Here is a 25376-nt window from a genome sequence, read left to right as displayed (position 1 = left end):
AAATGCAAATCAAAACTACAATGAGATATCATCTCACACCAGTCAGAATGGCCATCATCATAAAATTTGCAAACAATTAATGCTGGAGAGGGTGTGGAGAAAAGGGAACCCTCTTGCACTGTTGGTGAGAATGTAAACTGATACAGCCACTATGGAGAACAGTATGGAGGTGCCTTAGAAAACTAAAAATAGAACTACCATATGGCCCAGCAATCCCACTACTGGGCATATACCCTGAGAAAGCCGTAATTCAAAAAGAGTCATGTACCACAATGTTCATTGCAGCTCTATTTACAATAGCCAGGACATGGAAGCAACCTAAGTGTCCATCGAGAGATGAATGGATAAAGAAGATGTGGTACATATATACAGTGGAATATTACTCAGCCATAAAAGGAAACGAAATTGAGTTATTTGTAGTGAAGTGGATGGACCTAGAGTCTGTCATACAGAGTGAATTAAGTCAGAAAGAAAAAAACATATATATATATATGGAATCTAAAAAAAAAAAAATGGTCATGAAGAACCTAGGGGCAGGACGGGAATAAAGATGCAGACCTACTAGACAATGGACTTGAGGACATGGGGAGGGGGAAGGGTAAGCTGGGACAAAGTAAGAGAGTGGCATGGACATATATACACTACCAAATGTAAAACCAATAGCTAGTGGGAAGCAGCCGTATAGGACAGGGAGATCAGCTCCGTGCTTTGTGATCACCTAGAGGCGTGGGATAGAGAGGGTCGGAGGGAGACACAAGAGGGAGGAGATATGGGGATATATGTATATGTGTAGCTGATTCACTTTGTTATAAAGCAGAAACTAACACACCATTGTAAAGCAATTATACTCCAATAAAGATGTTAAAAAAAGAAAGAAAATAAAAAATAAAAACATGTTTAAAAAAAAAAGAATGCCAATGAAAAACTGCCTTGACAGCTTGGTATCCAGGGCCCTGTTGATACGTGCCACCAGCCACTTAAACATTCTCTCAGAGATTGACTTAGACAAGGCATCAACGTCATAGGTCACCTGGAAATCACATTGAAAGTATTCCTTCGTCTGACAGCAGTGCTCATTTTGATCCTGGGCATTCTCTATCAGCAACCACCTTCTAGTAAAACCAGCATATTTATCTGTGGTTCTACCTTTATGCTGAATATAAGAGGAAAGGAAGAAAGAAGCAAGGAAGGGAGGAAAGCAAGAAGGGAGGGAGAGAGGTGAAAAGCGGAAGAGAGGTGGGGAACGGAGTTGAGCTAGCCTGGGGTCTCCCTACCCAACACTCCTGTGAGAGATTCGTGTTCCTATCACTAAAGGACCAAATATCCTGGAGTAGTGTGGCAACATGGTCTAAAGCCTTGTTGTTCAAGTGTGGTCCTAAGACCTGCAGCGTCGGCATCACCTCAGAGATTGTTAAAGATGCCAACTCTTGGCATCTCATCCGAGACCTATTTTTTTTCTTTTTATTTATTTATTTAACACTTTTATGGAGTATAATTGCTTTACAATGGTGTGTTACTTTCTGCTTTATAACAAAGTGAATCAGCTATACATATACATATATCCCCAATTCTCCTCCCTCTTGCATCTCCCTCCCTCCCACCCTCCCTATCCCACCCCTCTAGGTGGTTACAAAGCACCGAGCTGATCTCCCTGTGGTATGCGGCTGCTTCCTATCTATTTTACATTTGGTAGTATATATAAGTCCAAGCCACTCTCACTTCGTCCCAACTTACTCTTCCCCCTCCCCGGGTCCTCAAGTCCATTCTCTACATCTGCGTCTTTATTCCTGTCCTGCCCCTAGGGTCTTCAGACCAATTTTTTTTTTTTTTTTTTTAGATTCCGTGTATATGTTTTTCTCTTTCTGACTTAATTCACTCTGTATGACAGACTCTAGGTCCATCCACCTCACTACAAATAATTCAGTTTTGTTTCTTTTTATGGCTGAGTAATATTCCACTGTATATATGTGCCACATGTTCTTTATCCATTCATCTCTCGATGGACACTTAGGTTGCTTCCATGTCCTGGCTATTGTAAATAGAGCTGCAATGAACATTGTGGTACGTGACTCTTTTTGAATTACGGCTTTCTCAGGGTATATGCCCAGTAGTGGGATTGCTGGCTATGGTAGTTCTATTTTTTGTTTTTTAAGGAACCTCCATTCTGTTCTCCATAGTGTCTGTATCAATTTACATTCCCACCAACAGTGCAAGAGGGTTCCCTTTTCTCCACTCCCTCTCCAGCACTTATTGTTTGCAGATTTTTTGATGATGGCCATTCTGACCAATGTGAGGTGATACCTCACTGTAGTTTTGATTTGCATTTCTCTAATGATTAGTGATGTTGAGCATCCTTTCATGTGTTTGTTGGCAATCTGCATATCTTCTTTGGAGAAATGTCTATTTATGTCTTCTGCCCATTTTTGGATTGGGTTGTTTGTTTTTTGATATTGAGCCACATGAGCTGCTTGTATATTTTGGAGATTAGTCCTTTGTCAGTTGCTTCATTTGCAAATATTTTCTCCCATTCTGAGGGTGGTCTTTTTCTCTTGTTTATGGTTTCCTTTGCTGTGCAAAAGCTTTTGAGTTTCATTAGGTCCCATTTGTTTATTTTTGTTTTTATTTTCATTTCTCTAGGAAGTGGGTCAAAAAGGATCTTGCTGAGATTTATGTCATAGAGTGTTCTGCCTAAGTTTTCCTCTAAGAGTTTTATAGTGTCTGGCCTTACATTTAGGTCTTTAATCCATTTTGAGTTTATTTTTGTGTATGGTGTTAGGGAGTGTTCTAATTTCATTCTTTTACATGTAGCTGTCCAGTTTTCCCAGCACCACTTCTTGAAGAGGCTGTTTTTTCTCCTTTGTATATTCTTGCCTCTTTTATCAAAAATAAGGTGACCATATGTGCTTGGGTTTAACTCTGGGATTTCTATTCTGTTCCATTGATCTATATTTCTGTTTTTGTGCCAGTACCATACTGTCTTGATTACTATAGCTTTGTAGTAGAGTCTGAAGTCAGGGAGCCTGATTCCTCCAGCTCCGTTTTTCTTTCTCAAGATTGCTTTGGCTATTCAGGGTCCTTTGTGTTTCCATACAAACTGTGAAAATTTTTTGTATGTATAGTTCTGTGAAAAATGCCATTGGTAGTTTGACAGGGATTGCAGTGAAGCTGTAGATTGCTTTGGGTAGTATAGTCATTTTCACAATGTTGATTCTTCCAATCCAAGAACATGGTATATCTCTCCATCTGTTTGTATCAAGTGGGATAAACCCCACTTGATCATGGTATATGATCCTTTTAATGTGCTGTTGGATTCTGTTTGCTAGTATTTTGTTGAGGATTTTTGCATCTATGTTCCTCAGTGATATTGGCCTGTAGTTTTCTGTTTCTAAGACTCTCCTCAATTCTTTTCATTCTCTTTTCTTTATTCTGCTCTGCAGTAGTTATTTCCACTATTTTATCTTCCAGGTCACTTATCCATTCTTCTGCCTCAGTTATTCTGCTATTGATTCCTTCTAGAGAATTTTTAACTTCATTTATTCAATAATGTTCATCATTGTTTGTTTGCTCTTTATTTCTTCTAGGTCCTTGTTAAAGGTTTCTTGTTTTTTCTCCATTCTATTTCCAAGATTTTGGATCATCTTTACTATCACTACTCTGAATTCTTTTTCAGGTAGACTGCCTATTTCCTCTTCAATTGTTTGGTCTGGTGGGTTTTTACCTTGCTCCTTCATCTGCTGTGTGCTTCTCTGTCTTCTCATTTTGCTTAACTTACTGTGTTTGCAGTCTCCTTTTAACAGGCTGCAGTTTCATAGTTCCAGTTGTTTTTGGTGTCTGCCCCCAGTGGCTAAGGTTGGTTCAGTGCGTTGTGTAAGCTTCCTGGTCGAGGGGACTAGTGCCTGTGTTCTGGTGGATGAGGCTGGATTTTGTCTTTCTGGTGGGCAGCACCACATCTGGTTGTGTGTTTTGGGGTGTCTGTGACCTTATTATGATTTTAGGCAGCCTCTCTGCTAATGGGTGGGGTTGTGTTCCTGTCTTTCTAGTTGTTTTGCATAGGGTGTCCAGCACTGTAGCTTGCTGGTTGTTGAGTGGAGCTAGGTCTTAGTGTTGAGATGTAGATCTCTGGGAGAGCTTTTGCCATTTGATATTACATGGAGCTGGGAGGTCTCTGGTGGACCAATATCCTGAACTCAGCTCTCCCACCTCAGAGGCACAGGCCTGACAGCCAGCTGGGGCACCAAGACCCTGTCAGCCACATGGCTATCGGAAAGTCTGATGTCTTCTGCCAGTGTTCAGTAGGTGTTCTGTAGGAGTTGTCCACATGTAGATGTATTTCTGATGTAATTTTGGAGAGGAAGGTGATCTCCACGTCTTAATCCTCCACCATCTTGAGGGTCTCCCCCCATCCCAGACCTATAAATCAGAATTTGTACTCTAACACAATCCCCTCTGACTCCTACACACCATAAAGTTTGAAAAATACTGGTAGAGTAGGTTAGGAATCTCGAATCCCCAGCCCTTGTCCTGCTGCTGCTGTTGCTAATAAATTGTATAACCTTTGGCAAGTGACCTAACCTCTCTGGGCTGCAGTCTCTTCACCTGAATTATGCTCTTGAAGATTCTTTCCAGCCTCAGCTTCCACCTTCTTTATTATATTAGTTCCCAAGGCCATTCTAAACTCTGTGCAGGAAGAATGGCAATTTAGTGCATCATTCTGACTCAGATTCTCCTACTGTAAAACTCAGGCTGCATTTCCCCTCCCTGGAGGTGTGTGGCAAAAGCTCTCTCATAACCTACTAGGGAGAGCTCCAACCTCTGTGCCTGATGCTGCTGTACAGATGCAGATCCTGTTGCCATGATGCAAAGGCACTGCTGTAGTAGCAGGTTTCTGATAGACTCCAAGTAGGAGTGACTTTCAGCAGGACAGTCTCAAAGCCTGGAAGCAGAATGTGCTCCAATGACTTAACATTTAAAATAGGCCTATTGCATCCACCCTTTAGCTGCCCAGGAGAGTGAACACAGCAGGAGCCAATTTGTGTCTGGTGGTGATTTAGTTATGAGTCACTCACTCCCTGATAAGTTATCTTGAGTCATTTCCACAGTAATCCATAAGCCGGATGGCATCACAGTTTTTTATTATTGGCGTCAAGAGCACACCCGAACAAATAAAGCACCAGGAATGATTTTTATCCTCCAGAGCACTGAGGAAATCACTCTCTGTCTATAGCAGTCACTTTGAAAGTTAAAAAGAACATGACTAACTTGCTCACTCCCTTTTAATTCCCTAAATACTTGAGAAGTGGGAGTGGGAGAGAAACTGGCCATGGGTGGGGAGTAGCAAAGAAACAGGAAGAAAGCCTGAAATTGTAGCAGATGAAGAAATGGATGGTATGATGTGTGTTGAATCAATGAATAAAACTGATAATCCAATATACTGCTCACCAATTAATCATTTTCATCACTTTCTGTCCAATGAAGGATGACAGAGGTAGGAAAATCTACATGCCCACTTTTCAGGGACTAAATGGACCCATGTCTGAGCTCTTTTTAAAATAACCTCACACTGCGATAGTGAGAGGCCTGCGCACCGCGATGAAGAGTGGCCCCCGCTTGCCACAACTAGAGAAAGCCCTCACACAGAAATGGAGACCCAACACAGCCATAAAAAAATAAATAAAAAATAAATAAATTAAAAAAAAAAATCCATAAAATAACCTCACAGAAGACTTTGATTACTTGGGGGTCGAGAGTATATGATAGAAAAAAACAAAACTGAAAAGAAATGGAGTCAAATAGCCATATTTTTAACCACCTTGATCCCTCACTTTCTCATCTGTAAAATAACAATATTAAAATATTCTTGTCTCATGGTTGTTGGGAGAGGTTCAATGAGACAGTGGATGTAAATATACATAGCACAACATTTGGCACTTAGCATCCAATAAATGTTAGTTCCCCCTTTCCCATCCCTTTTCCACTTTTATCACTTCCTCACCCTCAATCCAGTATTTATTACCCATGTTGCCTTGAGCAGTTAATCGTTCTAAGGTTCACTGTCTTTAACTATAAAATGGAAATGTAAATAAGGTCAATTTTGCAGGCTTGCTGTTAGATTAAATAAGCTATCCATACAAAGCACATAGCATAGCACCCATAGTGAGCATTCAATGGCTACTGATTATTATTATTGTTTGATCATTATTAATCTTTTTAAAGTAAAATAACTTATTTCTGATCAGCACAGTTAGAACTCTCCTGGAATCATAAAATACTAGGTCTGAAGAACCTTAGTTCCTGATAATCACATATAGTGCCTCTCAACTCGGGATGGTACCTTCCCCTAAAGGAGGTGGGCATTTGGAAACAGGGTGGGCATTTTTCCATTGTCATAGTGACTGAGAGTGTTACTGGTATTTAGCACCTTGGAGCAGGAATGCAAAACCTCCTACAATGTGTGGACATGCTCATACACGAAGAATTATTCCCTTTAGATGCCAATCACCCCACCACTAAGACACACAGAAGATTTTAACTTCTTCATGGGGTGCTCAGAGAGATGCAGTATTTGACCAAAGTCCCAGAGTTAGTTAGCATTAGAGCTAGAACTAAATTTTGTATAGCGTGTTAACACTGCAAGAATTTTTGCCATCTTCTGCAATTGTCATCAACAGCATATACATCTCTATTCTTAGCCGTGACAATTGTCTCTATAAAGTCAGTACAATTCCTAAGAAAAGAAAAGCCTTACAGTGTGCTTTCTTACTCTGTCTCCAGGAGATGGAAGAAGAGAGAGAAATAGAGAGAGTGCATGAGCAAGAGGGAGAGTGGGGGAGGGAGGGAGAGGATGGAGGATGAGGGTTTCTTTTCTTTTACTGTTGAATAATAATATATTAGCTTGCTTCACTGATTCCATTATAGTAGAGGCTGGGGTAGTAACTCAGTCCCTGAGAACACAATATTAAAGAGACGAAGGTTTGATTTCAGTCCTCCTATGGGCTCATTAGTTTTACACAGAGCAAGTCCTCTTCTATAATCATAGCATGTCATGCAGGCATGTGGTGGCGAATGTCTTAAAAGGCAAGAATCTGCCAAACACCTCTAACCTCACTACCAAGAAATAGCTTAGCTACTTGTCCTGCTGAGTATGGTTCAACATCAGCTCAATATTTTGTTTATTTTAACATTTATGGCTGTGATTAAATGGCCACTGTCTTGAATGAGCGTGGGTGAGGGGCTGGTGAGCGCAGGGAGCTTCCAGGTGCTGAGTGAAGAGGTGTCTCTGAGGTCCGTGAAGAACAATCAGGGATCAGGGTCTTTCAAGGATGTAACTGTAGACTTCAGCAGGGAGGAGTGGCAACTGTTGGACCTTGCTCAGAAAAGTCTATATAGGGATGTAATGCTGGAAAACTATTTCAACTTGATCTCAATGGTGTGTCAAGTTCCCAAACCAGAAGTCATTTTCAACTTGGTGAAATATCAAGCCAGAGCTGTCTAGAATACATAGGAAGTACAGAATGGCTAACATACACCTCTGGAAAAAAGAAACATAGGCGGATCTTGAAGATAGCAGAGGAATAAGATGTGCAGATCACCTTCCTCCCCACAAATACATCAGAAATACATTTACATGTGGAAAACCCCCTACAGAACACCTACTGAACGCTGGCAGAAGAACTCAGACTTCCCAAAAGGCAAGAAAATCCCCACGTACCTGGGTAGGGCAAAAGAAAAAACAGAGACAAAAGAATAGGGACGGCACCTGCACCTCTGGGAGGGAGCTGTGAAGGAGGAAAAGTTTCCACACACTAGGAAGTCCCTTCACTGGTGTTTTGGAACCACAGAGGAGAGCACAGCAACAGGGGTGCAGAGGGCAAAGCAGAGAGATTCCCACACAGAGGATCAGTGCCAACCAGCACTCACCAGACTGAGACAGTTGTCTGCTCACCCACTGGGGCAGGTGAGGGCTGGGAGCTGAGGCTTGGGCTTCAGAGGTCAGACCCTAGGGAGTGGACTGGGGTTGGCTGCATGAAGACAGCCTGAAGGGGGCTAGTGCACTACAGCTAGCCAGGAGGCAGTCCGAGAAAAAGTCTGGACCTGATGGAGAGTCAAGAGACCATTGTTTTGGGGGTGTGCGAGGAGAGGGGTTTCCTGCTCCATGTGCCCACAGATGGCAGAGCACCGCCTAAGTGAGCTCCAGAGACAGGCATGAGCCATGGCTAACATCTTGGACCCCAGAGGCAGGCACAGACCGCTATTACTGCCATCACTGCCACCAAGAGTCCTGTGTGCAAGCACAGGTCACTACCCACACCCCTCCGGAAGCCTGTGCAGCCCGCCACTGCCAGGGTCCCATGATCTAGGGTCACCTTCCCTGGGAGAACACACGGTGCACCTCAGGCTGTTGCAATATCATTGCGGCCTCTGCCACTGCAGGCATGCCCCACATTTCAATTATGACTAACATACCCCTCCCTCTAACCAGCCTGAGGGAGTAAGAGAGCCCTAATCAGCCACTGCTTTAACCCCTCCTCTCTGGGTGGGGAAGAGATGCCTGAGAGCGGCCTACACACAGAGGTGGGGCCAAAGCCAAAGCTGAACCCCAGGAGCTGTGCAAACAAAGTAGAGAAAGGGAAATTTCTCTGTGCAGCCTCAAGAGCAGCAGATTAAATCCCTGCAATCAGCTTGATAAACCCTACATCTGTGGAGTACCTGAATAGACAACAAATGTTCCCAAAATTGAGGCGATGGAATTTGGGAGCAACTGTAGCCTTGGGGTTTGCTTCCTGAGTTTGATTCGTGTTTATCTTAGCTTAGTTTTTAGTGCTTGTCTTCATTGGTGGGTTTGTTTACTGGTTTGGTTTCTCTCTTCCTTTTGTTTTTTTCTCTTTTTGTGAGTGTGTGTGTGTAAGTTTCTTTGTGTGATTTTGTCTATTTAGTTTTGCTTTTACCATTTGTTTTGGGGTTCTGTCTGTTCATTTTTTTTTTCTTCATTTTATTCCACGCCATGCAGTTGGCAGGGTCATGGTGCTCCAGCCGGGTGTTGGGCCTGAGCCTCCAAGTTGGGAGAGCTGCGTCCAGGACACTGGACTGCCAGAGACCTTCAGAGTCCTTCCAGTTCCACGTAATATAAACTGGTGAGAGCTCTCCCAGAGATCTCCATCTCAACATTAAGACCGAGCTCCACCCAATGGCCAGCAAGCTCCAGTGCTGGAAACCCCATGCCAAACAACTAGTAAGACAGGAACACAGCTCCACTCATTAGCACACAGGCTGCCTAAAGTCATAATAAGTTCAAAGACACCCCAAAACACAACACCAGATGTGGCCCTGCCCACCAGAGGGACAAGAAAGCCACACCCAAAAGAAGACAGGAACCAGTCCCCCCCCCACCAGGAAACCTACACAACGCAGTGAACCAACCTCACCCACTGGGGACAGACAAGAGAAATAAGAGCAACTACGAACCTGCAGCCTGCAAAAAGGAGACCGCAAACACAGTAAGTTAAACAAAATGAGAAGACAGAGAAATATGCACCAGATGCAGAAGCAAGGCAAAAACCCACCAGACCAAACAAATGAAGAGGAAATAGGCAGTCTACCTGAAAAAGGATTCAGAGTAGTGATTGTAAAGATGATCCAAAATCTTGGAAACAGAATGGAGAAAATAGAAGAAATGTTTAACAAGGAACTAGAAGAACTAAAAAGCAAACAAACAATGATGAACAATACAATAAATGAAGTTAAAAATACTCTAGAAGGAATCAATAGCAGAATAACTGAGGCAGAAGAATGGACAATGACCTGGAAGATAGAATACTGGAAATAATGGCCACAGAGCAGATAAAGAGAAAAGAATGATAAGAATTGATGACAGTCTCAGAGACTTCTGGAACAATATTAAATGTACCAAAATTTGAATCATAGGGGTCCCAGAAAAAGAAGAGAAAAAGAAAGGGACTGAGAAAATATTTGAAGACATTATAGTTGAAAGTTTCCCTAATATGGAAAAGGAAATAATTAATCAAGTCCAGGAAGCACAGAATGTCCCACACAGGATAAATCCAAGGAGAAACACGCCAATACACATATTAACCAAACTATCAAAAATTAAATACAACGAAAAAATATTAAAAGCAGCAAGGGAAAAACAACAAATACCACACAGGGAATCCCCATAAGGTTAACAGCTGATCTTAGAGCAGAAACTCTGCAAACCAAAAGGGAGTGGCAAGACATATTTAAAGTGATGAAAGGGAAAAACCTACAACCAAGATTACGCTACCCAGCAAGGATCGCATTCAGATTTGATGGAGAAATTAAAACCTTTACAGACAAGCAAAAGCTAAGAGAACTCAGCACCACCAAACCAGCTTTAAAACAAAAGCTAAAGGAACTTCTATAGGTGGGGAAAAACAAGAAAAGAAAAAGACCTACAAAAACAAACCCAAAACAATTAAGAAAATGGTCATAGGAACATACATATCAATAATTACTTTAAATGTAAATGGATTAAATGCTCCAACCAAAAGAAACAAACTGGCTGAATGGATATAAAAACAAGGCCCATATATATGTTGTCTACAAGAGACCCACTTCAGACCTAGGGACACATACAACCTGAAAGTGCGGGGATGGAAAAAGATATTCCATGCAAATGGAAATCAAAAGAAAGCTGGAGTAGCAGTTCTCATATCAGACAAAATAGACTTTAAAATAAAGACTATTACAAGAGACAAAGAAGGACACCACATAATTATCAAGGGATCAATCCAAGAAGAAGATAAAACAATTGTAAATATTTATGCACCCAACAAAGGAGCACCTCAATATATAAGGCAAATGCTAACAGCCATAAAAGGGGAAATTGACAGTAACACAATAATAGTAGGGGACTTCAACACCCCACTTTCACCTATGGACAGATCATCCAAAATGAAAATAAATAAGGAAACACAAGCTTTAAATGACACATAAGACTAGATGGACTTAATTGATATTTATAGGACATTCTATTCAAAAACAACAGAATACACTTTCTTCTCAAGTGCACATAGAACATTCTCCAGGATAGAACATATCTTGGGTCACAAATCAAGCCTTGGTAAATTTAAGAAAATTGAAATCATATCAAGTATCTTTTCTGACCACAATGCTATGAGACTAGATATCAATTACAGGAAAGCATCTGTAAAAAATACAAACACATGGAGGCTAAACAACATGCTACTAAATAACCAAGATATGACTGAAGAAATCAAAGAGGAAATCAAAAAATACCTAGAAACAAATGACAATGAAAACGCAATGACCCAAAACCAATGGGATGCAGCAAAAGCAATTATAAAAGAGAGGTTTATAGCAATACAATCGTACCTCAGGAAACAAGAAACATCTCAAATAAACAACCTAACCTTACACCAAAAGCAATTAGACAAAGAAGAACAAAAAAACCCCAAAGTTAGCAGAAGGAAATAAATCATAAAGATCAGATCAGAAATAATTGAAAAAGATATGAAGGAAACAATAGCAAAGATCAATAAAACTAAAAGCTGGTTCTTTGAGAAGGTAAACAAAATTGATAAAACATTAGCCAGACTCATCAAGAAAAAAAGAGAGAAGACTCAAATCAGCAGAAATAGAAATGAAAAAGGAGAAGTAACAACTGATACTGCAGAAATACAAAGGATCATGAGAGATTACTATGAGCAATTATATGTCAATAAAATAGACAACCTGGAAGAAATGGACAAATTCTTAGAAAAGCACAACTTTCTGAGACTGAACCAGAAAGAAATAGAAAACATATACAGCCCAATCACAAGCACTAAAATTGAAACTCTGATTAAAAATCTAACAAACAAAAGCCCAGGACCAGATGGCTTCACAGGCGAATTCTATCAAACATTTAGAGAAGAGTTAACACCTATACTTCTCAAACTCTTCCAAAATATAGCAGAGGGAGGAAAACTCCCAAACTCATTCTACAATGTCACCATCACCCTGATAACAAAACCAGACAAAGACATCACAAAAAAAGAAAACTACAGGCCAATATCACTGATGAACATAGATGCAAAAATCCTCAATAAAATACTAGCAAACAGAATCCAACAGCACATTAAAAGGATCATACACCATGATCGAGTGGGGTTTATCCCAGGAAACCAAGGATTCTTCAATATACGCAAATCAGTCAATGTGATACACCATATTAACAAATTGGAGGATAAAAACCATATGATAATCTCAATAGATCTAGAAAAAGCTTTCAACAAATTTCAACACCAATATATAATAAAAACTCTCCAGAAAGTGGGCAAAGAGGGAACCTACCTCAACATAATAAATGCCGTATATGACAAAAGCACAGCCAACATCATTTTTAATGGTGAAAAACTGAAACCATTTCCTCTAAGATCAGGAACAAGACAAGGGTACCAACTCTCACCACTATTATTCAACATAGTTTTGGAAGTTTTAGCCACAGCAATCAGAGAAGAAAAAGAAATAAAAGGAATCCAAATGGGAAAAGAAGTAAAACTGTCACTGTTTGCAGATGACATGATACTGTACATAAAGAATCCTAAAGATGCTACCACAAAACTACTAGAGCTAATCAATGAATTTGGTAAAATAGCAGGATACAAAATTAATGCACAGAAATCTCTTTCATATCTATATACTAACAATGAAAAATCTGAAAGAGAAATTAAGGAAACACTCCCATTTACCATTGCAACAGAAGAGAATAAAATACCTAGGAATAAACCTGCCTAAGGAGGCAAAAAACTTGTCTGCAGAAAACTATAAGGCACTGATGAAAGAAATCAAAGACGATACAAACAAATGGAGAGATATACCATGTTTCTGGATTGGAAGAATCAACACTGTGAAAATGATTATAGTACCCAAAGCAGTCTACATATTCAATGCAATCCCTATCAAACTACAATGGCATTTTTCACAGTTAGAACAAAAAATTTTACAATTTGTATGGAAACACAAAAGAAGGGAATAGCCAAAGCAATCTTGAGAAAGAAAAGTGGAACTGGAGGAATCAGGCTCCATGACTTCAGACTATACTACAAAGCTACAGTAATCAAAACAGTATGGCACTGGCACAAAAACAGAAATATAGATCAATGGACCAGAATAGAAAGCCCAGAGGTAAACTCACACACATATGGTCACCTTATCTTTGATAAAGGAGGCAAGAATATACAATGGAGAAGACATCCTCTTCAATAAGTGGTGCTGGGAAAACTGGACAGCTACATGTAAAAGAATGAAATTAGAACACTCCCTAACACCATACACAAAAATAAACTCAAAATGGATTAAAGACCTAAATGTAAGGCCAGACACTATAAAACTCTTAGAGGAAAACAGAGCAGAACACTCTATGGCATAAATCACAGCAAGATCCTTTTGACCCATCTCCTAGAGAAATGGAAATAAAAACAAAAGTAAACAAATGGGACCTAAAGAAACTCAAAAGCTTTTGCACAGCAAAGGAAACCATAAACAAGACAAAAAGACCACCCTCAGAATGGGAGAAAATATTTACAAATGAAGCAACTGACAAAGAATTAATCTCCAAAATATACAAGCAGCTCATGCAGCTCAATATCAAAAAAACAAACAACTTAATCCAAAAATGGGCAGAAAAGCTAAATAAACATTTCTCCAAAAAGATATACAGATTGCCAAGAAACACATGAAAGGATGCTCAACATCACTAATCATTAGTGAGAAATGCAAATCAAAACTACAATGAGATATCACCTCACACCAGTCTGAATGGCCATCATCAAAAAATTTAGAAACAATAAATGCTGGAAAGGGTATGATGAAAAGGGAACCCTCCTGCACTGTTGGTGGGAATATAAATTGTTACAGCCACTATGGAGAACAGTATGGAGGTTCCTTAAAAAACTAAAAATAGAACTACCATACAACCCAGCAATCCCACTACTGGGCATGTACCCTGAGAAAACCATAATTCAAAAAGAGTCATGTACCACAATGTTCATTGCAGCACTATTTACAATAGCCAGGGCATGGAAGCAACCTAAGTGTCCATCGACAGATGAATGGATAAAGGAGATGTGGTACATATATACAATGGAATATTACTCAGCCATAAAAAGAAATGAAATTGAGTTATTTGTAGTGAGGTGGATGGACCTAGAATCTGTCATACAGAGTGAAGTAAGTCAGAAAGAGAAAAACAAATACCATATGCTAACACATATATATGAAATCTAAAAAAAACCAAAAAGGTTCTGATGAACCTAGGGGCAGGACAGGAATAAATAAACAGACATAGAGAATGGACTTGAGGACACAGAGGGAGGGAGGGGAAGCTGGGACGAAGTGATAGAGTAGCATTGACTTATATACACTACCAAATGTAAAATAGATAGCTAGTGGGAAGCAGCTGCATAGCACAGGGAGATCAGCTCAGTGCTTTGTGACCACCTAGAAGGGTGGGATAGAGAGGGTGTGAGGGAGGTGCAAGAGGGAGGGGATATGGAGATATATGTATACATATAGCTGATTCACTTTGTTATACAGCAGAAATAACACAACATTGTAAAACAATTATACTCCAATAAAGATGCAAAAAAAAGAAAAAACCAACCATTTATGGAGCACCTACTGCTTGCAAGGCACTGTGCTAGTTGCTGAGGTACTAAGATGAATTAGATACAGTCCATGGCCTCAAGGAACTCCGATTACCACAGAGGACAAAAATGTAAGTAAATTATTCCCATAGAATTGGTATTACAGTAGAGGAAGAATTATTGATTTATAGAGTAAGCTGAACTAGGAAATTGATTTTGACTACTTGTTGAACTGTTTTAAATAACATAGTCACACCAGATGCCTTAATAAACCAAAAGAAAGAGAGTTTATTGTAGTCAAAATAACTGTCGTCTATCACAAATTTTCACATTTGTCTATCTCATTTTCAGATTTAAGATTCAGAGTAAGACAGTCTAAGCGTCACCTGAATACTAGCTGTGTGTCCTTTGGAATGTTATTTATGTTCCCTAACTCTTGGTTTCCCCAACTGGAAGAAACATAAGTTAAGTATCCCTGCCCTACTTACCTCTGAGTATTGTTGTAGGAATGGAAGGAGATAATATGAATGCTTTATACATATTATATGTGATCAAACCACTTTCACTTTCTAGAAAGACTACATTTCTCAGGCCCTCTGTAGCTAAGGAGAGAATTTGACTAATTCTCACCAATAGAATATTAGTAAGGGTGATATCACTTCTAGCCCCAAGCATTTAAAGTGGGTGTACTTTCTTCACAAATCATCTTTTCCCCTGTGCAGCAACATGGGAGGCCATGCATTCCAGATGGCCTAAGTACAAAATTGAAGAAGGCGGTCCAATCTGTATTGGACTTGGTATGAGTAAGAAATAAATGCCTACTTTATTGTCACTGAGATTTTACTGTGTGTGTATTACTGCAGCATGGCCTATCTCATACTGACTAACACATAACAGATGTAAATTATTATTTTGAAATGCACTAGCATACTTAGATGGTCTCATTACTTGGCAGCTCTGGGACTGTCTATTGCAAAGCCTCAGAATCAGCAGTCCTCAGAGCACTTGTTATTCTATAGTTAAAACATTCTCCTGAATACTGAATAAAACCAAATGACCTTCCATCTCTCACTTCTATTCTCATTTTTTCCCCTCTCTTCAAATGCTAACTTCAGCATATGTTCTGAAACTCTTAATGAATGTGTCTGATTGCCTAAAAAGTCAATATTCCAAATAGGTGATAGATATCAATTTGCCAATTCTATTCATGTCAGAAATCAATAGCTTTAAAAACTTCTTAGCTGGACAACAAAGATGTTGATTACAACAAGTAAAGGACTTGTCTGCATCTGCAAGAGACTTGTTACCTAAGGGAAAACTGTCCAAATGGTATATTTCAGACTAGAAAGACTCAACACAAGAGCATTTACTGTGGTGTGCATCACAGATGAAACCATTTGGAATACTTATCAAAGTCAGTTTTTTATAGAAGTTCTTGTTGCAGACATCATCAGAAGTTGAAAAATACTCAAATACGATATGTCTACAATTATTACAAGATCATAGAATCGTAATGCTCTGGAAATACCTTACCTGTTCTACATTTTGACCTCTAGTAACATATTCATTACCAACTTGGACTCTAGGATGGATCAAGCCCTTCACCAGCTCAGAGGAGTTAACGCCCATGAGGAAAGCAGCTTTGTCAGCATCTGGTCAGAAGAAAGGAAGGAAAAGAAGGGAAGGAGGGAGGGAGAGAGAAAAAGAGAAGGAGGAAAGTGGGGAGGGGGAGAGAGGAAGGAAAACACTATTAAAATTCATTCTACTATAGCCCAATAGACTACCCAGAAGATGGAAGGATGGTTTGTTGAGAATGATATAGCAAGGTAGATTGTAGTTTTGAAATAAATGCATGAATCCTAAATGTTTAAAAGCCTCTATTTCTTGGAAATGCAAATCAAAACCACAATGAACTATCACTTCACACCCACTAGAATAGCTATAATCAAAAAGACAGACAATAACGAGTTTTGGTGAAGAAGTGGAGAAATTGGAACCTTCATACGCTACTAGAATATAAAATGGTACAGCTGCTATAGAAAACCATTTGGCAGCTACTCAAAAGTTAAACATAGTTACTATAGGACCCAGAAATTCCACTCTTAGGTATACACCCAAGAGAAATAAAAAGTATGTTCACACAAAATAGTTGTACACAAATGTTCCCAGTAGCATTATTCATTATCGTCAAAACATGAAAAAAACACAAATGCCCATCAGCTGATGACTGGATAAACAAAATGTGGTATATTAATGCAATGGAACTTTTTTAGTCGTAAAATGGAATGAAGTATTGATGCATGCTATAACATGGATGAGGCTTGAAAACTTTATAGTAAGGAAAGAAACCTGCCACAAAGGCCATATATTGTATGATTTTATTTATATGAACTGTCCAGAACAGGCAAGTCCATAGAGACAGAAAGTAGATTTGTAGTTGCCAGGGGCTAGGAGAGAAGGGAATGGGGAGTAGCTACTTTAGGGTACAGGATTTCTTTTTGGAGTAATGAAACGTGCTGGAATTAGATAGGCGTGACGGTCACACAACATTGTGAATATGCTTAAACTCACTGAACTGTGCATTTTAAAAGGATAAATTTTATAATACGGGAATTGTAACTCAATTTTTAAAAAGAATCTTTTTCTTGATACTGGCCCTCTTCTGAAAAGAACTATTTATCTGAAGGACATGAAAAATCTCATTTTCATTATTTGCCTATTTTCCCCTTCTACATATACATTTGTAGATCCTTTCAATGAAACCGGAACTTGGACCGTGTAATTGGATAATTCGAGACAGCTGCCAATCAACAGAAGCCAGAACACTTGCCCAGTATCTTTCAGAAACCTTTCCTTTTCCTGTGAAGTCTTTGCCCCATAGTGCCCTCTGCTGCCTAACAAGAATACTTACAACCCACACAATTGTACTTTTATAAAACAGCACTTCTATCTTCTAAGGAAAGAAGTGAAGAAGAAGTGTTATCAGAAGGAAAAGCAAATAGACATGTATCACACCAGGTGTTAAAAAATGACAATAACACAAAAGAATCCCACAGGCAAAAAGTTATAAACACATTTCAAATTGCAGATGTTTTCAGTTATCAGACAAAGGGAATATTTTACTCAATTGAACCTCTCTGCTGTCTTCCATTTTAAATGAATCCTGAGATATGCTAGTATATCTGATGTAGTAACTCCATAAAATTAATGTCTTAGTATAGAAGAAAATGCAGTCTTTCCTTACTTCACTAAGAAGTACAAAATTTCCTGAGCAGTAACCACAAATAGAGAATAAAGTAAAAACAAAACACATTTAGAGAGCTGTATGTCATTTGTACTAACAGTATCCATTTCCTTTCTGTCAGCCTTTAAAATTTTCACAAAGGCTTGAAAAGCTTGAAATGTTTGATTTACTTGTTAACTAAAATCAATGTATATTATACATACATTTCTACAAGCTCTACACCTACTCCATATCAATGATAATGGTCTAGGTACTCAGTTGCTATGAAACCTTTCAAAATGCAAAGCCCTTTTGGGAAAATAAACGGAAAAATCAAAAGTAAAGCAGACATGTTCATCCTATGCTGAGTTATTCCTGCTAGGAGTGCCATGTTTGGAGACAAAAGCCTGATTATTTCAAGTTGAGAAGCCAATGGGTCAGAATCATAAACCTTTTGAAGCAGAAGAGACTTTAAAGAGCATCTAACCCAAAATGAAACTATTCCAAAGGAAGGGAGAAATGCAACGTACCTGATGAATCTGAGCAGAGATGAATAGTAACCAACAATGTGAACAACGAACAATTCCACAATATCTGTCCAGGAAAAAAAAAGACAGGAGTTCGACTTTCTATGCATTGGAAGCATTCAGATGGACAATATAGGTAACGATAGTCTCAATCTCATACAACCTTTTTCCAGTGTTAATGACAGTCCTTTGAGTCTATTTTCATCCATGAACAAAGGAAACCAAAATTCTCTGTACAGTATCCCACCTTAAGCTCTAACAGAAATAGCCTTCAACATTACAGAATTATTTCTCACCTACTCCAGAGACACTCAAGGGTATGCAGACAGAGGAGTAGTGGATTTATCCCACAGGTGTACATTAGACATCTCACGTTCTCCTTTTTTTTTTTTTAAAGAAAATAATAGTTGTCATCATATTCCAAAAAAAAAAAAAACTTCATTTGCATTAAAAGTTAAATCTATGAATAAATGTCCTTCTGACATTTAGGAGATGCCATCATGAAGACAGCATCATCTGTAAACGTATTTTCAACATGTAACCTGATGTGTTCTCCAAAGAGGCTTTATGAAATTCCCATCAATAAACATCATTTTCTAGGACCTTGTGAATAAAACCATGAATTTTAACTTAGGTTTTATGATATTACCTGGGAGAGGTTTAGCTAGAGGGGGTTCTCAAACGGTGGTGTGGATTAGAATAGCCTGGAGAGCTCATAAAGGAACAAAGGACTAGCTCACTGAAGAAAGTTAGGGTCTGGGCCCATTTTTTAGCATGTTCGCCGGGTGATTCTGATACACATGAGGGTCTGAGAACAGTCCTCAGAGGGTCCGCAAACTTGTCTGTACATTGGGGTCACCTGGCAAGTTATAAAAACAAATCCTTATGCTTGCATCCTCCCTCAGAGATTGGTTTCCTTTGGTCTGGGTGAGGCCTGAGCTTCAGGAATTAAAAAGCTCCCCAGGTGATTCTGATGTGCAACCAAGTTTGAGAACTACTCTCTAGAGAAGGGTAGACAGGTTTGGTAAGTGCATTTAGAAGATGGAGAGAACAAAGTCTGACTGCACCTGAAAACAGGTAAGGAGGTAGAGAAAAACAAGAGGCAATCCTTTCCAGTGTGACAATTCTATCCCAGTTCTATCTGATCTGTAAATAACCAGATATAAAGAAACAAAATCCAGTTTTGTCAAACCACAATCTGGCTAATGTGAAAAAGGGTTTTGAAAATGATCTTCAATTAGTCTTTTATGTAGGGTTATAATACGGTTTCTGAGCTGTTCAAACCTCCTTAATTTATTGAACTGAGTTTCTGAGCACTTGTTATGTGCAAGGCCTGGTGCTAGATGCTATAGTAAGAAGATAGATAAACAAGACAAAAATCCTTGCTGTCAAGGAGTTTATAATCCATGAGAGTAAATAAAACACAGGCAAAAATAGCAAGTCAATAAAACAACTGCCTATAAGAGACAAATCATGAGTACCATGAAAGTCTGAAAGAGAAAGAGATCCCTTCTGGACTGCATGACCAGGGAAGACTTCAAGAAAGAAACAGCATTTCATCTGAGCCTTGAAGGATGAGAAGGGTTTTGATGGGCAAGTATGGGAGAACAAGCATTTCTGAGACAGGGAACAGCATGACTTAAAGGCCCAGAGGCAGGCAGTGCAGCGATGGTCAAAGACGGTGGATAGGACCAACAAGTTAGGAAGTGAGATAAACAGAAATGTGGGTGATTTGTGGTCGCAGGAGACATCTGATGCCACTGTAAGGTACTAATTAAATAATGGAGATATTTTAAAGGGCTGTTAGCAGAGAAATGGCATAATAAGAGTCAGGCTTCAGAACGATTAATGTTGTGGAAGCATGCAAAACAGACGAGAGTGAGGAGATTACAGAGAAAGTGAACCCACTGTGGGACAATGGAGTGCAAAAGTGCTGAAAGTCTAAACTAGGAACGGGAAAGGGAAAAAGAGAGACTGAGAAACATGACCAAGAGGTTTCTAACCTGAGAAGCAGAGAGAAGAGCAGTACCGTGAATATGAATAGAAAAGTCAACAGGAAGACATCACTTGGGGGACGCGATGATACACTGAGTTTTAGCCATGCAGGGTTTAGGGTAGCAGGAGAATATGCAGTAGAAAGTTAGAAATATGGGGTTAGGACTCAAGAAGGAGGTAAAGGCAAAGATGTCCCCTTAGGTTTGGGGCCCTTCCCCCTTTCCATCCTCTTCTCCATCTGTCCAGCTCCTTCAATTCCTTCTTAAATGACTGGGAGGAAAATTACCAATGCTTAATATATCAATATTAAGAGCCCTTAGAAATCAATAAGAAAAATCCCGTACCTCAATTTTAAAAATGGGCTAACAATGGAAACAAAAATTCAAAACAGAAACAATACAAATAGGTAATAACCTACAAAAAGGTTAACTTTATTAATACTTAAATATAAAATAATAACTGGCAGGAGGAAAATTGTAACTGCTAATATTGGTGAGCATAGTGAGAAAGTCACTCAACTAGAAAAACACAAAGGATGTGTCCTATGTCCCTGAGTGGGTAGGATTCATTTAACAAATAATTATTTACTACTACGGTAAGAGCTACTATGATACAGTGCCAGGCACTGTATTAAAACCTAGAAATACAACAGTGCACAGCATATTAGGCCCCTGCTCCTATGGAGCTTACATCTGATGGAGACTGGGGAGTAGGACACCCAATAAAAAACAGCTGTATGAATGACACAAACAAAAATATTCAGGGTAAGGAGATAGAGAATGATGAGAAGGAGGTGGGAGCAGTCATGGAAGGGTTTTCTGATAACGTAACATCCAAGAAGGCACCTTGACAAAGTGAGGGAGTCAGCCATGAGGACACCTAGGAAGAGTTCCAGATAGAAGGAGGAGTTAGTGAAAATGTCCTGCAACAGGAGAGCTTGAATGATCCCAAAAGAGCCAAGAGACCCGTGGGCTGAGTGAGGGGAGTGAGAGAATGGGGAAAGGGTAAGTGGGCTCTGCACCTGATTCCACTGAGGTGCATGGGTCCACGCTAGACAGTTCTGTAGCACCGGCTGGATGTCTCAATTCTTACACCAACTACCTGGAGAGAGCATCAGATTCCACAGGTTAAGAGTTCAGTCCTACAAGATTGCTTCCCCCAATTCAGATGCCAATTGTGAGTCCAGGTTGTCACTTAGGCTACTGACCGACCAGCTATAGATTGGAGGTTCCAACAACACCCTCCTTGGGTTCAATTACTTTGCTAGAGGCTCACAGAACTCAGAAAGACACTTTACTTATTAAATCAATGATTTATTGTAAAAGAATATAATTTGGGAATAGCCAAATGGGAAAGATGCATAGGGCAAGGTATGAGTAAAGGGTACAGAGCTTCCACGTCTTCTCCAAGGATGCCAGTTTCCCCAAATCTCCACATGTTCAGCAACCAAGAAGATCTCTGAACACTGTCCTTTTAAGATTTTATTTTTTAGGCTTCATTACATAGGCATGGTTGATTGAATTATTGGCCACTGGTGATTGAACTCAATCTCTAGCCCTGCTCCTCTGCTCTGACAGGGGTGGGATTGAAAGTTCCAACTCTCTAATCACAGGGTTAGTTCTTGTGGTGACAAGCCCTATCCATAGGTACAGTCCAAAAGTCACCTTGTAAACATAAAAGACACCTTTATGGCTCTCATCACTCAAGAAATTCCAAATTAAGAGCTCTGTGCCAGATATTGGGACAAAGACCAAGTATAAATTTCATATTATCAAGCATAATATGGAGATGGGATTAGAGAGAGATTTAGAGAGGTAACAGAAGGAGGCTATGATGAGGATTGAGGGTTTATTTTGAGTAAGATGGAAGCCACGCATGAACCTAGCGCCGAGGAGGGAACATGGGCTGGTTTACTCTATGAAAGGATCACTGCTGGCTGCAATATGTAGAACTACAGTGATGGGATGAGGGTGGAGACAGGGAGATCAGTAAGGAGGTTATCACAACAGTCTGGTGAGAAATGGTGGCTCAGGCTAAGTGGTGGCAGTGAACATGGTGATTGTGGGTAGTTGTGAGTTTTACATATATTTAAAGGTAGAGACAACAAGAAAGAGAGGAGTTCAGGATGACTCTAAGATTTGAGTCAGGAGAATCCAGTTGACATTTATTAAGAAGACTGAGAAATGAAGGGGCAGGAAGAGATGAAGAGTTCAGTTCTATACATGTTGAGTTTGAGATGATCAACTAAGAAATGAGCAGAGAAAAGTTTCAAGAGTTGAGCTCAGCAGCCCTATAGCAGTTAGAAGTAAGGAAGATGAGGACGCTCCAGTAAAGAACCTGAGAAGGAACCACCATGGAGATTGTATGAGATGCTTTGCTTCATTTGCTTATCTGTATTTTCTAATTAATAACTATGCCTTGCTTTTGTAATAAAAATAATTTTAAAAACTTTGTTTCAAAGCGTTGGAAAAGCAAAAAAATGAACAAGGACAAAAACAGCAAAATAAGGCAGCAAGATGCCATGAAAGCATATATTAATATATTAATATAGAAGATGTTTACACAATATTCAGGGCACATTTCCTTACTGTATTTTCCTCTGAGCTCAAGTGTCCTCTTCTCTGAGTGGACTTTCTGACCACACTATCAACGATAACCCCCAACTCTTATTATTTTTTATTCTTTTACTCTGCTTTAATTTTTTCATTCTGACTTCATGCATATTTGTCCACTTATGTATATATTTTCTATCTCCCACACTAGACAATCAAGACAGGGATTATATCTTGTTCATAGGTATATCTCTAGCACCAGGAATAGTCCCCCACACAGACTGCCCCCCAAAATTATTTGTTAAACAATAAAAAAAACAAACAATGCAACCAAAAAATGGGCAAAGGAATTGAATAGATATTTCTGCAAAGAAGATATACAAATGTCCAATAAATACATGAAGATACTCAACATCACTAATCATCAAGGAAATGTAACTCAAAACCACAATAAGCATGTCTCCCCACAACTAGGGCACCTGCTGGCTGCTGGTGGGGGACCCTGATGCCCAAGGAGACAGGAGGAACCCCCAAGTGAACTGGTAGGACGTGGGGGTACTGAGGGGGGAGGAGAAGTGGAGGCCAGACAGGATCAGTGACCCTGAGGCTGGGGAGATCAGGAGAGGCAGGTGGGAGAGACCCTCCAAGAGGAGCAGGAGAGGAGGCGATTGCCCCAGCCACTCAGGCCTGGGGAGCCTGCTGGGCTCCCAGGCTGGCCCCCTGCCCTCCAGGGCGCCACCCCCCCGGCCGCATTGGTCCTGGGGACATAGGAGGGAGGTCAGGAGATCAGGAGAGGCAGGTGGGAGGGGTCCTCCAGGAGGAGCAGTAGAGGAGCAGAGGGCATTTGTCTCGCCCACTTGAAACCAGGAAGCCTGCTGGGCTCCTAGGTGAGGTTCCTGCCCTCTGAGACAGGGGTGGGAGGCACGCCTGGGCCTCTTCTGTTCTGTTGAGCCTAAGCCCCAACCCCCCCACAGCCCCCAGGGCATTTTCCAGCCCTGTGGGTCCTAAGCATACACCCCACCCACTGCCCAAACCTCGCCCTTGTTTAGGCCCCACCTTCTACAGCTAAGGCCTCCCCCCCCTTTTTTTTTTTTTTCTTTTCTTTTCCCTTCTCCTCTTTTTTTACTATTATGGTACAGTTGTACCTTCTGGTTGTAGATTCATCTATATTTTTATTTTTATATTCTTCCTAATATATCTGTTAGTTTTCTAGTCTAAATTTGTTTTTTACTTTGTTATTGTACTCTCTCTTTTTTTTTTTTTTTGCCACCCCATGTGGCTTGCGAGATCTTGGTTTGCAAGCAGGGGTTTGGGCTGAAGCTCCTATGGTGGGAGCTCCAAGTCTGAACCACTAAACTAACAGAGAACCTGAGACCCCAGGGAATATTCATCAGAATGAGGTCTCACAGAGGTCCTCATTTCAGCACCAGGACCCAGCTCTACCCAACAGCCTACAAACTCCAGTGTTGGAAGCCTAAGGCCAAACAACAAGTAAGACAGGAACACAATCCCACTCATAAAAAAAAAAAGTGAGATGGCAAAAAAATATGTCACAGATGAAGGAGCAAGGTAAAAACCTACAAGACCAAATAAATGAACAGGAAATACGCAATCTACCTGAAAAAGAATTCAGAGTAATGATAATAAAGATGATACAGAATCTCAGAAATAGAATGGAGGCACAGAATGAGAAAATACAAGAAATCCTTAACAAAGATCTAGAAGAACTAAAGAACAAACAAACAGAGATGAACAACACAATAACTGAAATGAAAAATACATTAGAAGGAATCAATAACAGAATAATGGAGGCAGAAGAAAGAATAAGTGAGCTAGAGATAAAATGCTGGAAATAAACTGCCAAGGAGCAGAATAAAGAAAAAAGAATGAAAAGAATTGAAGACAATCTCAGAGACCTCTGGGACAACACTAAATGCACCAACATTCGAATTATAGGGGTCTCAGAAGAAGAAAAGAAAAAGAAAGGGTCTGAGAAAATATTTGAAGAGATTATGGTCCAAAACTTCCCTAACATGGGAACAGAAAGAGTCATCTAAGTCCAGGAAGCCCAGAGAGTCCCATACAGGATAAACCCTAGGAGAAACACACCAAGACACATATTAATCAAACTAACAAAAATTAAATTCAAAGAAAAAGTATTAAAAGCAGCAAGGGAAAAACAAAAAATAACATACAAAGGAATCCCCATAAGGTTATCAGCTGATTTTTCAGCAGAAACTCTGCAGGCCAGAAGGGAGTAGCAAGATATACTTAAAGTGTTAAAGAGAAAAACCTACAAACAAGATTATTCTACCCAGCAAGGATCTCATTCAGATTTGACGGAGAAATCAAAAGCTTTTCAGACAAGCAAAAGCTAAGAGAATTTAGCACCATCAAACCAGCTTTACAACAAATGCTAAAGAAACTTCTCTAGGTGGGAAACACAAGAGAAGAA

At 39.8% G+C, this 25376-nt stretch overlaps 1 protein-coding gene across 1 annotated transcript in view; it reads right to left on the bottom strand.

Annotated features, from left to right (window-relative positions):
• Nucleotides 1–25376, bottom strand: part of MYH15 (myosin heavy chain 15) — a 167654-nt gene that overhangs the window by 108809 nt on the left and 33469 nt on the right. The window contains 2 exon segments of the mRNA XM_028167709.2: nt 925–1030; nt 16158–16276. Of these exon segments, the coding sequence (XP_028023510.2) occupies nt 925–1030; nt 16158–16276 (225 nt within the window).

The sequence above is a fragment of the Balaenoptera acutorostrata genome, chromosome 4, assembly GCF_949987535.1.
Source record: "Balaenoptera acutorostrata chromosome 4, mBalAcu1.1, whole genome shotgun sequence".
NCBI lineage: Eukaryota > Metazoa > Chordata > Mammalia > Artiodactyla > Balaenopteridae > Balaenoptera > Balaenoptera acutorostrata.
This window is presented reverse-complemented; position numbering and strand designations above follow the sequence as displayed.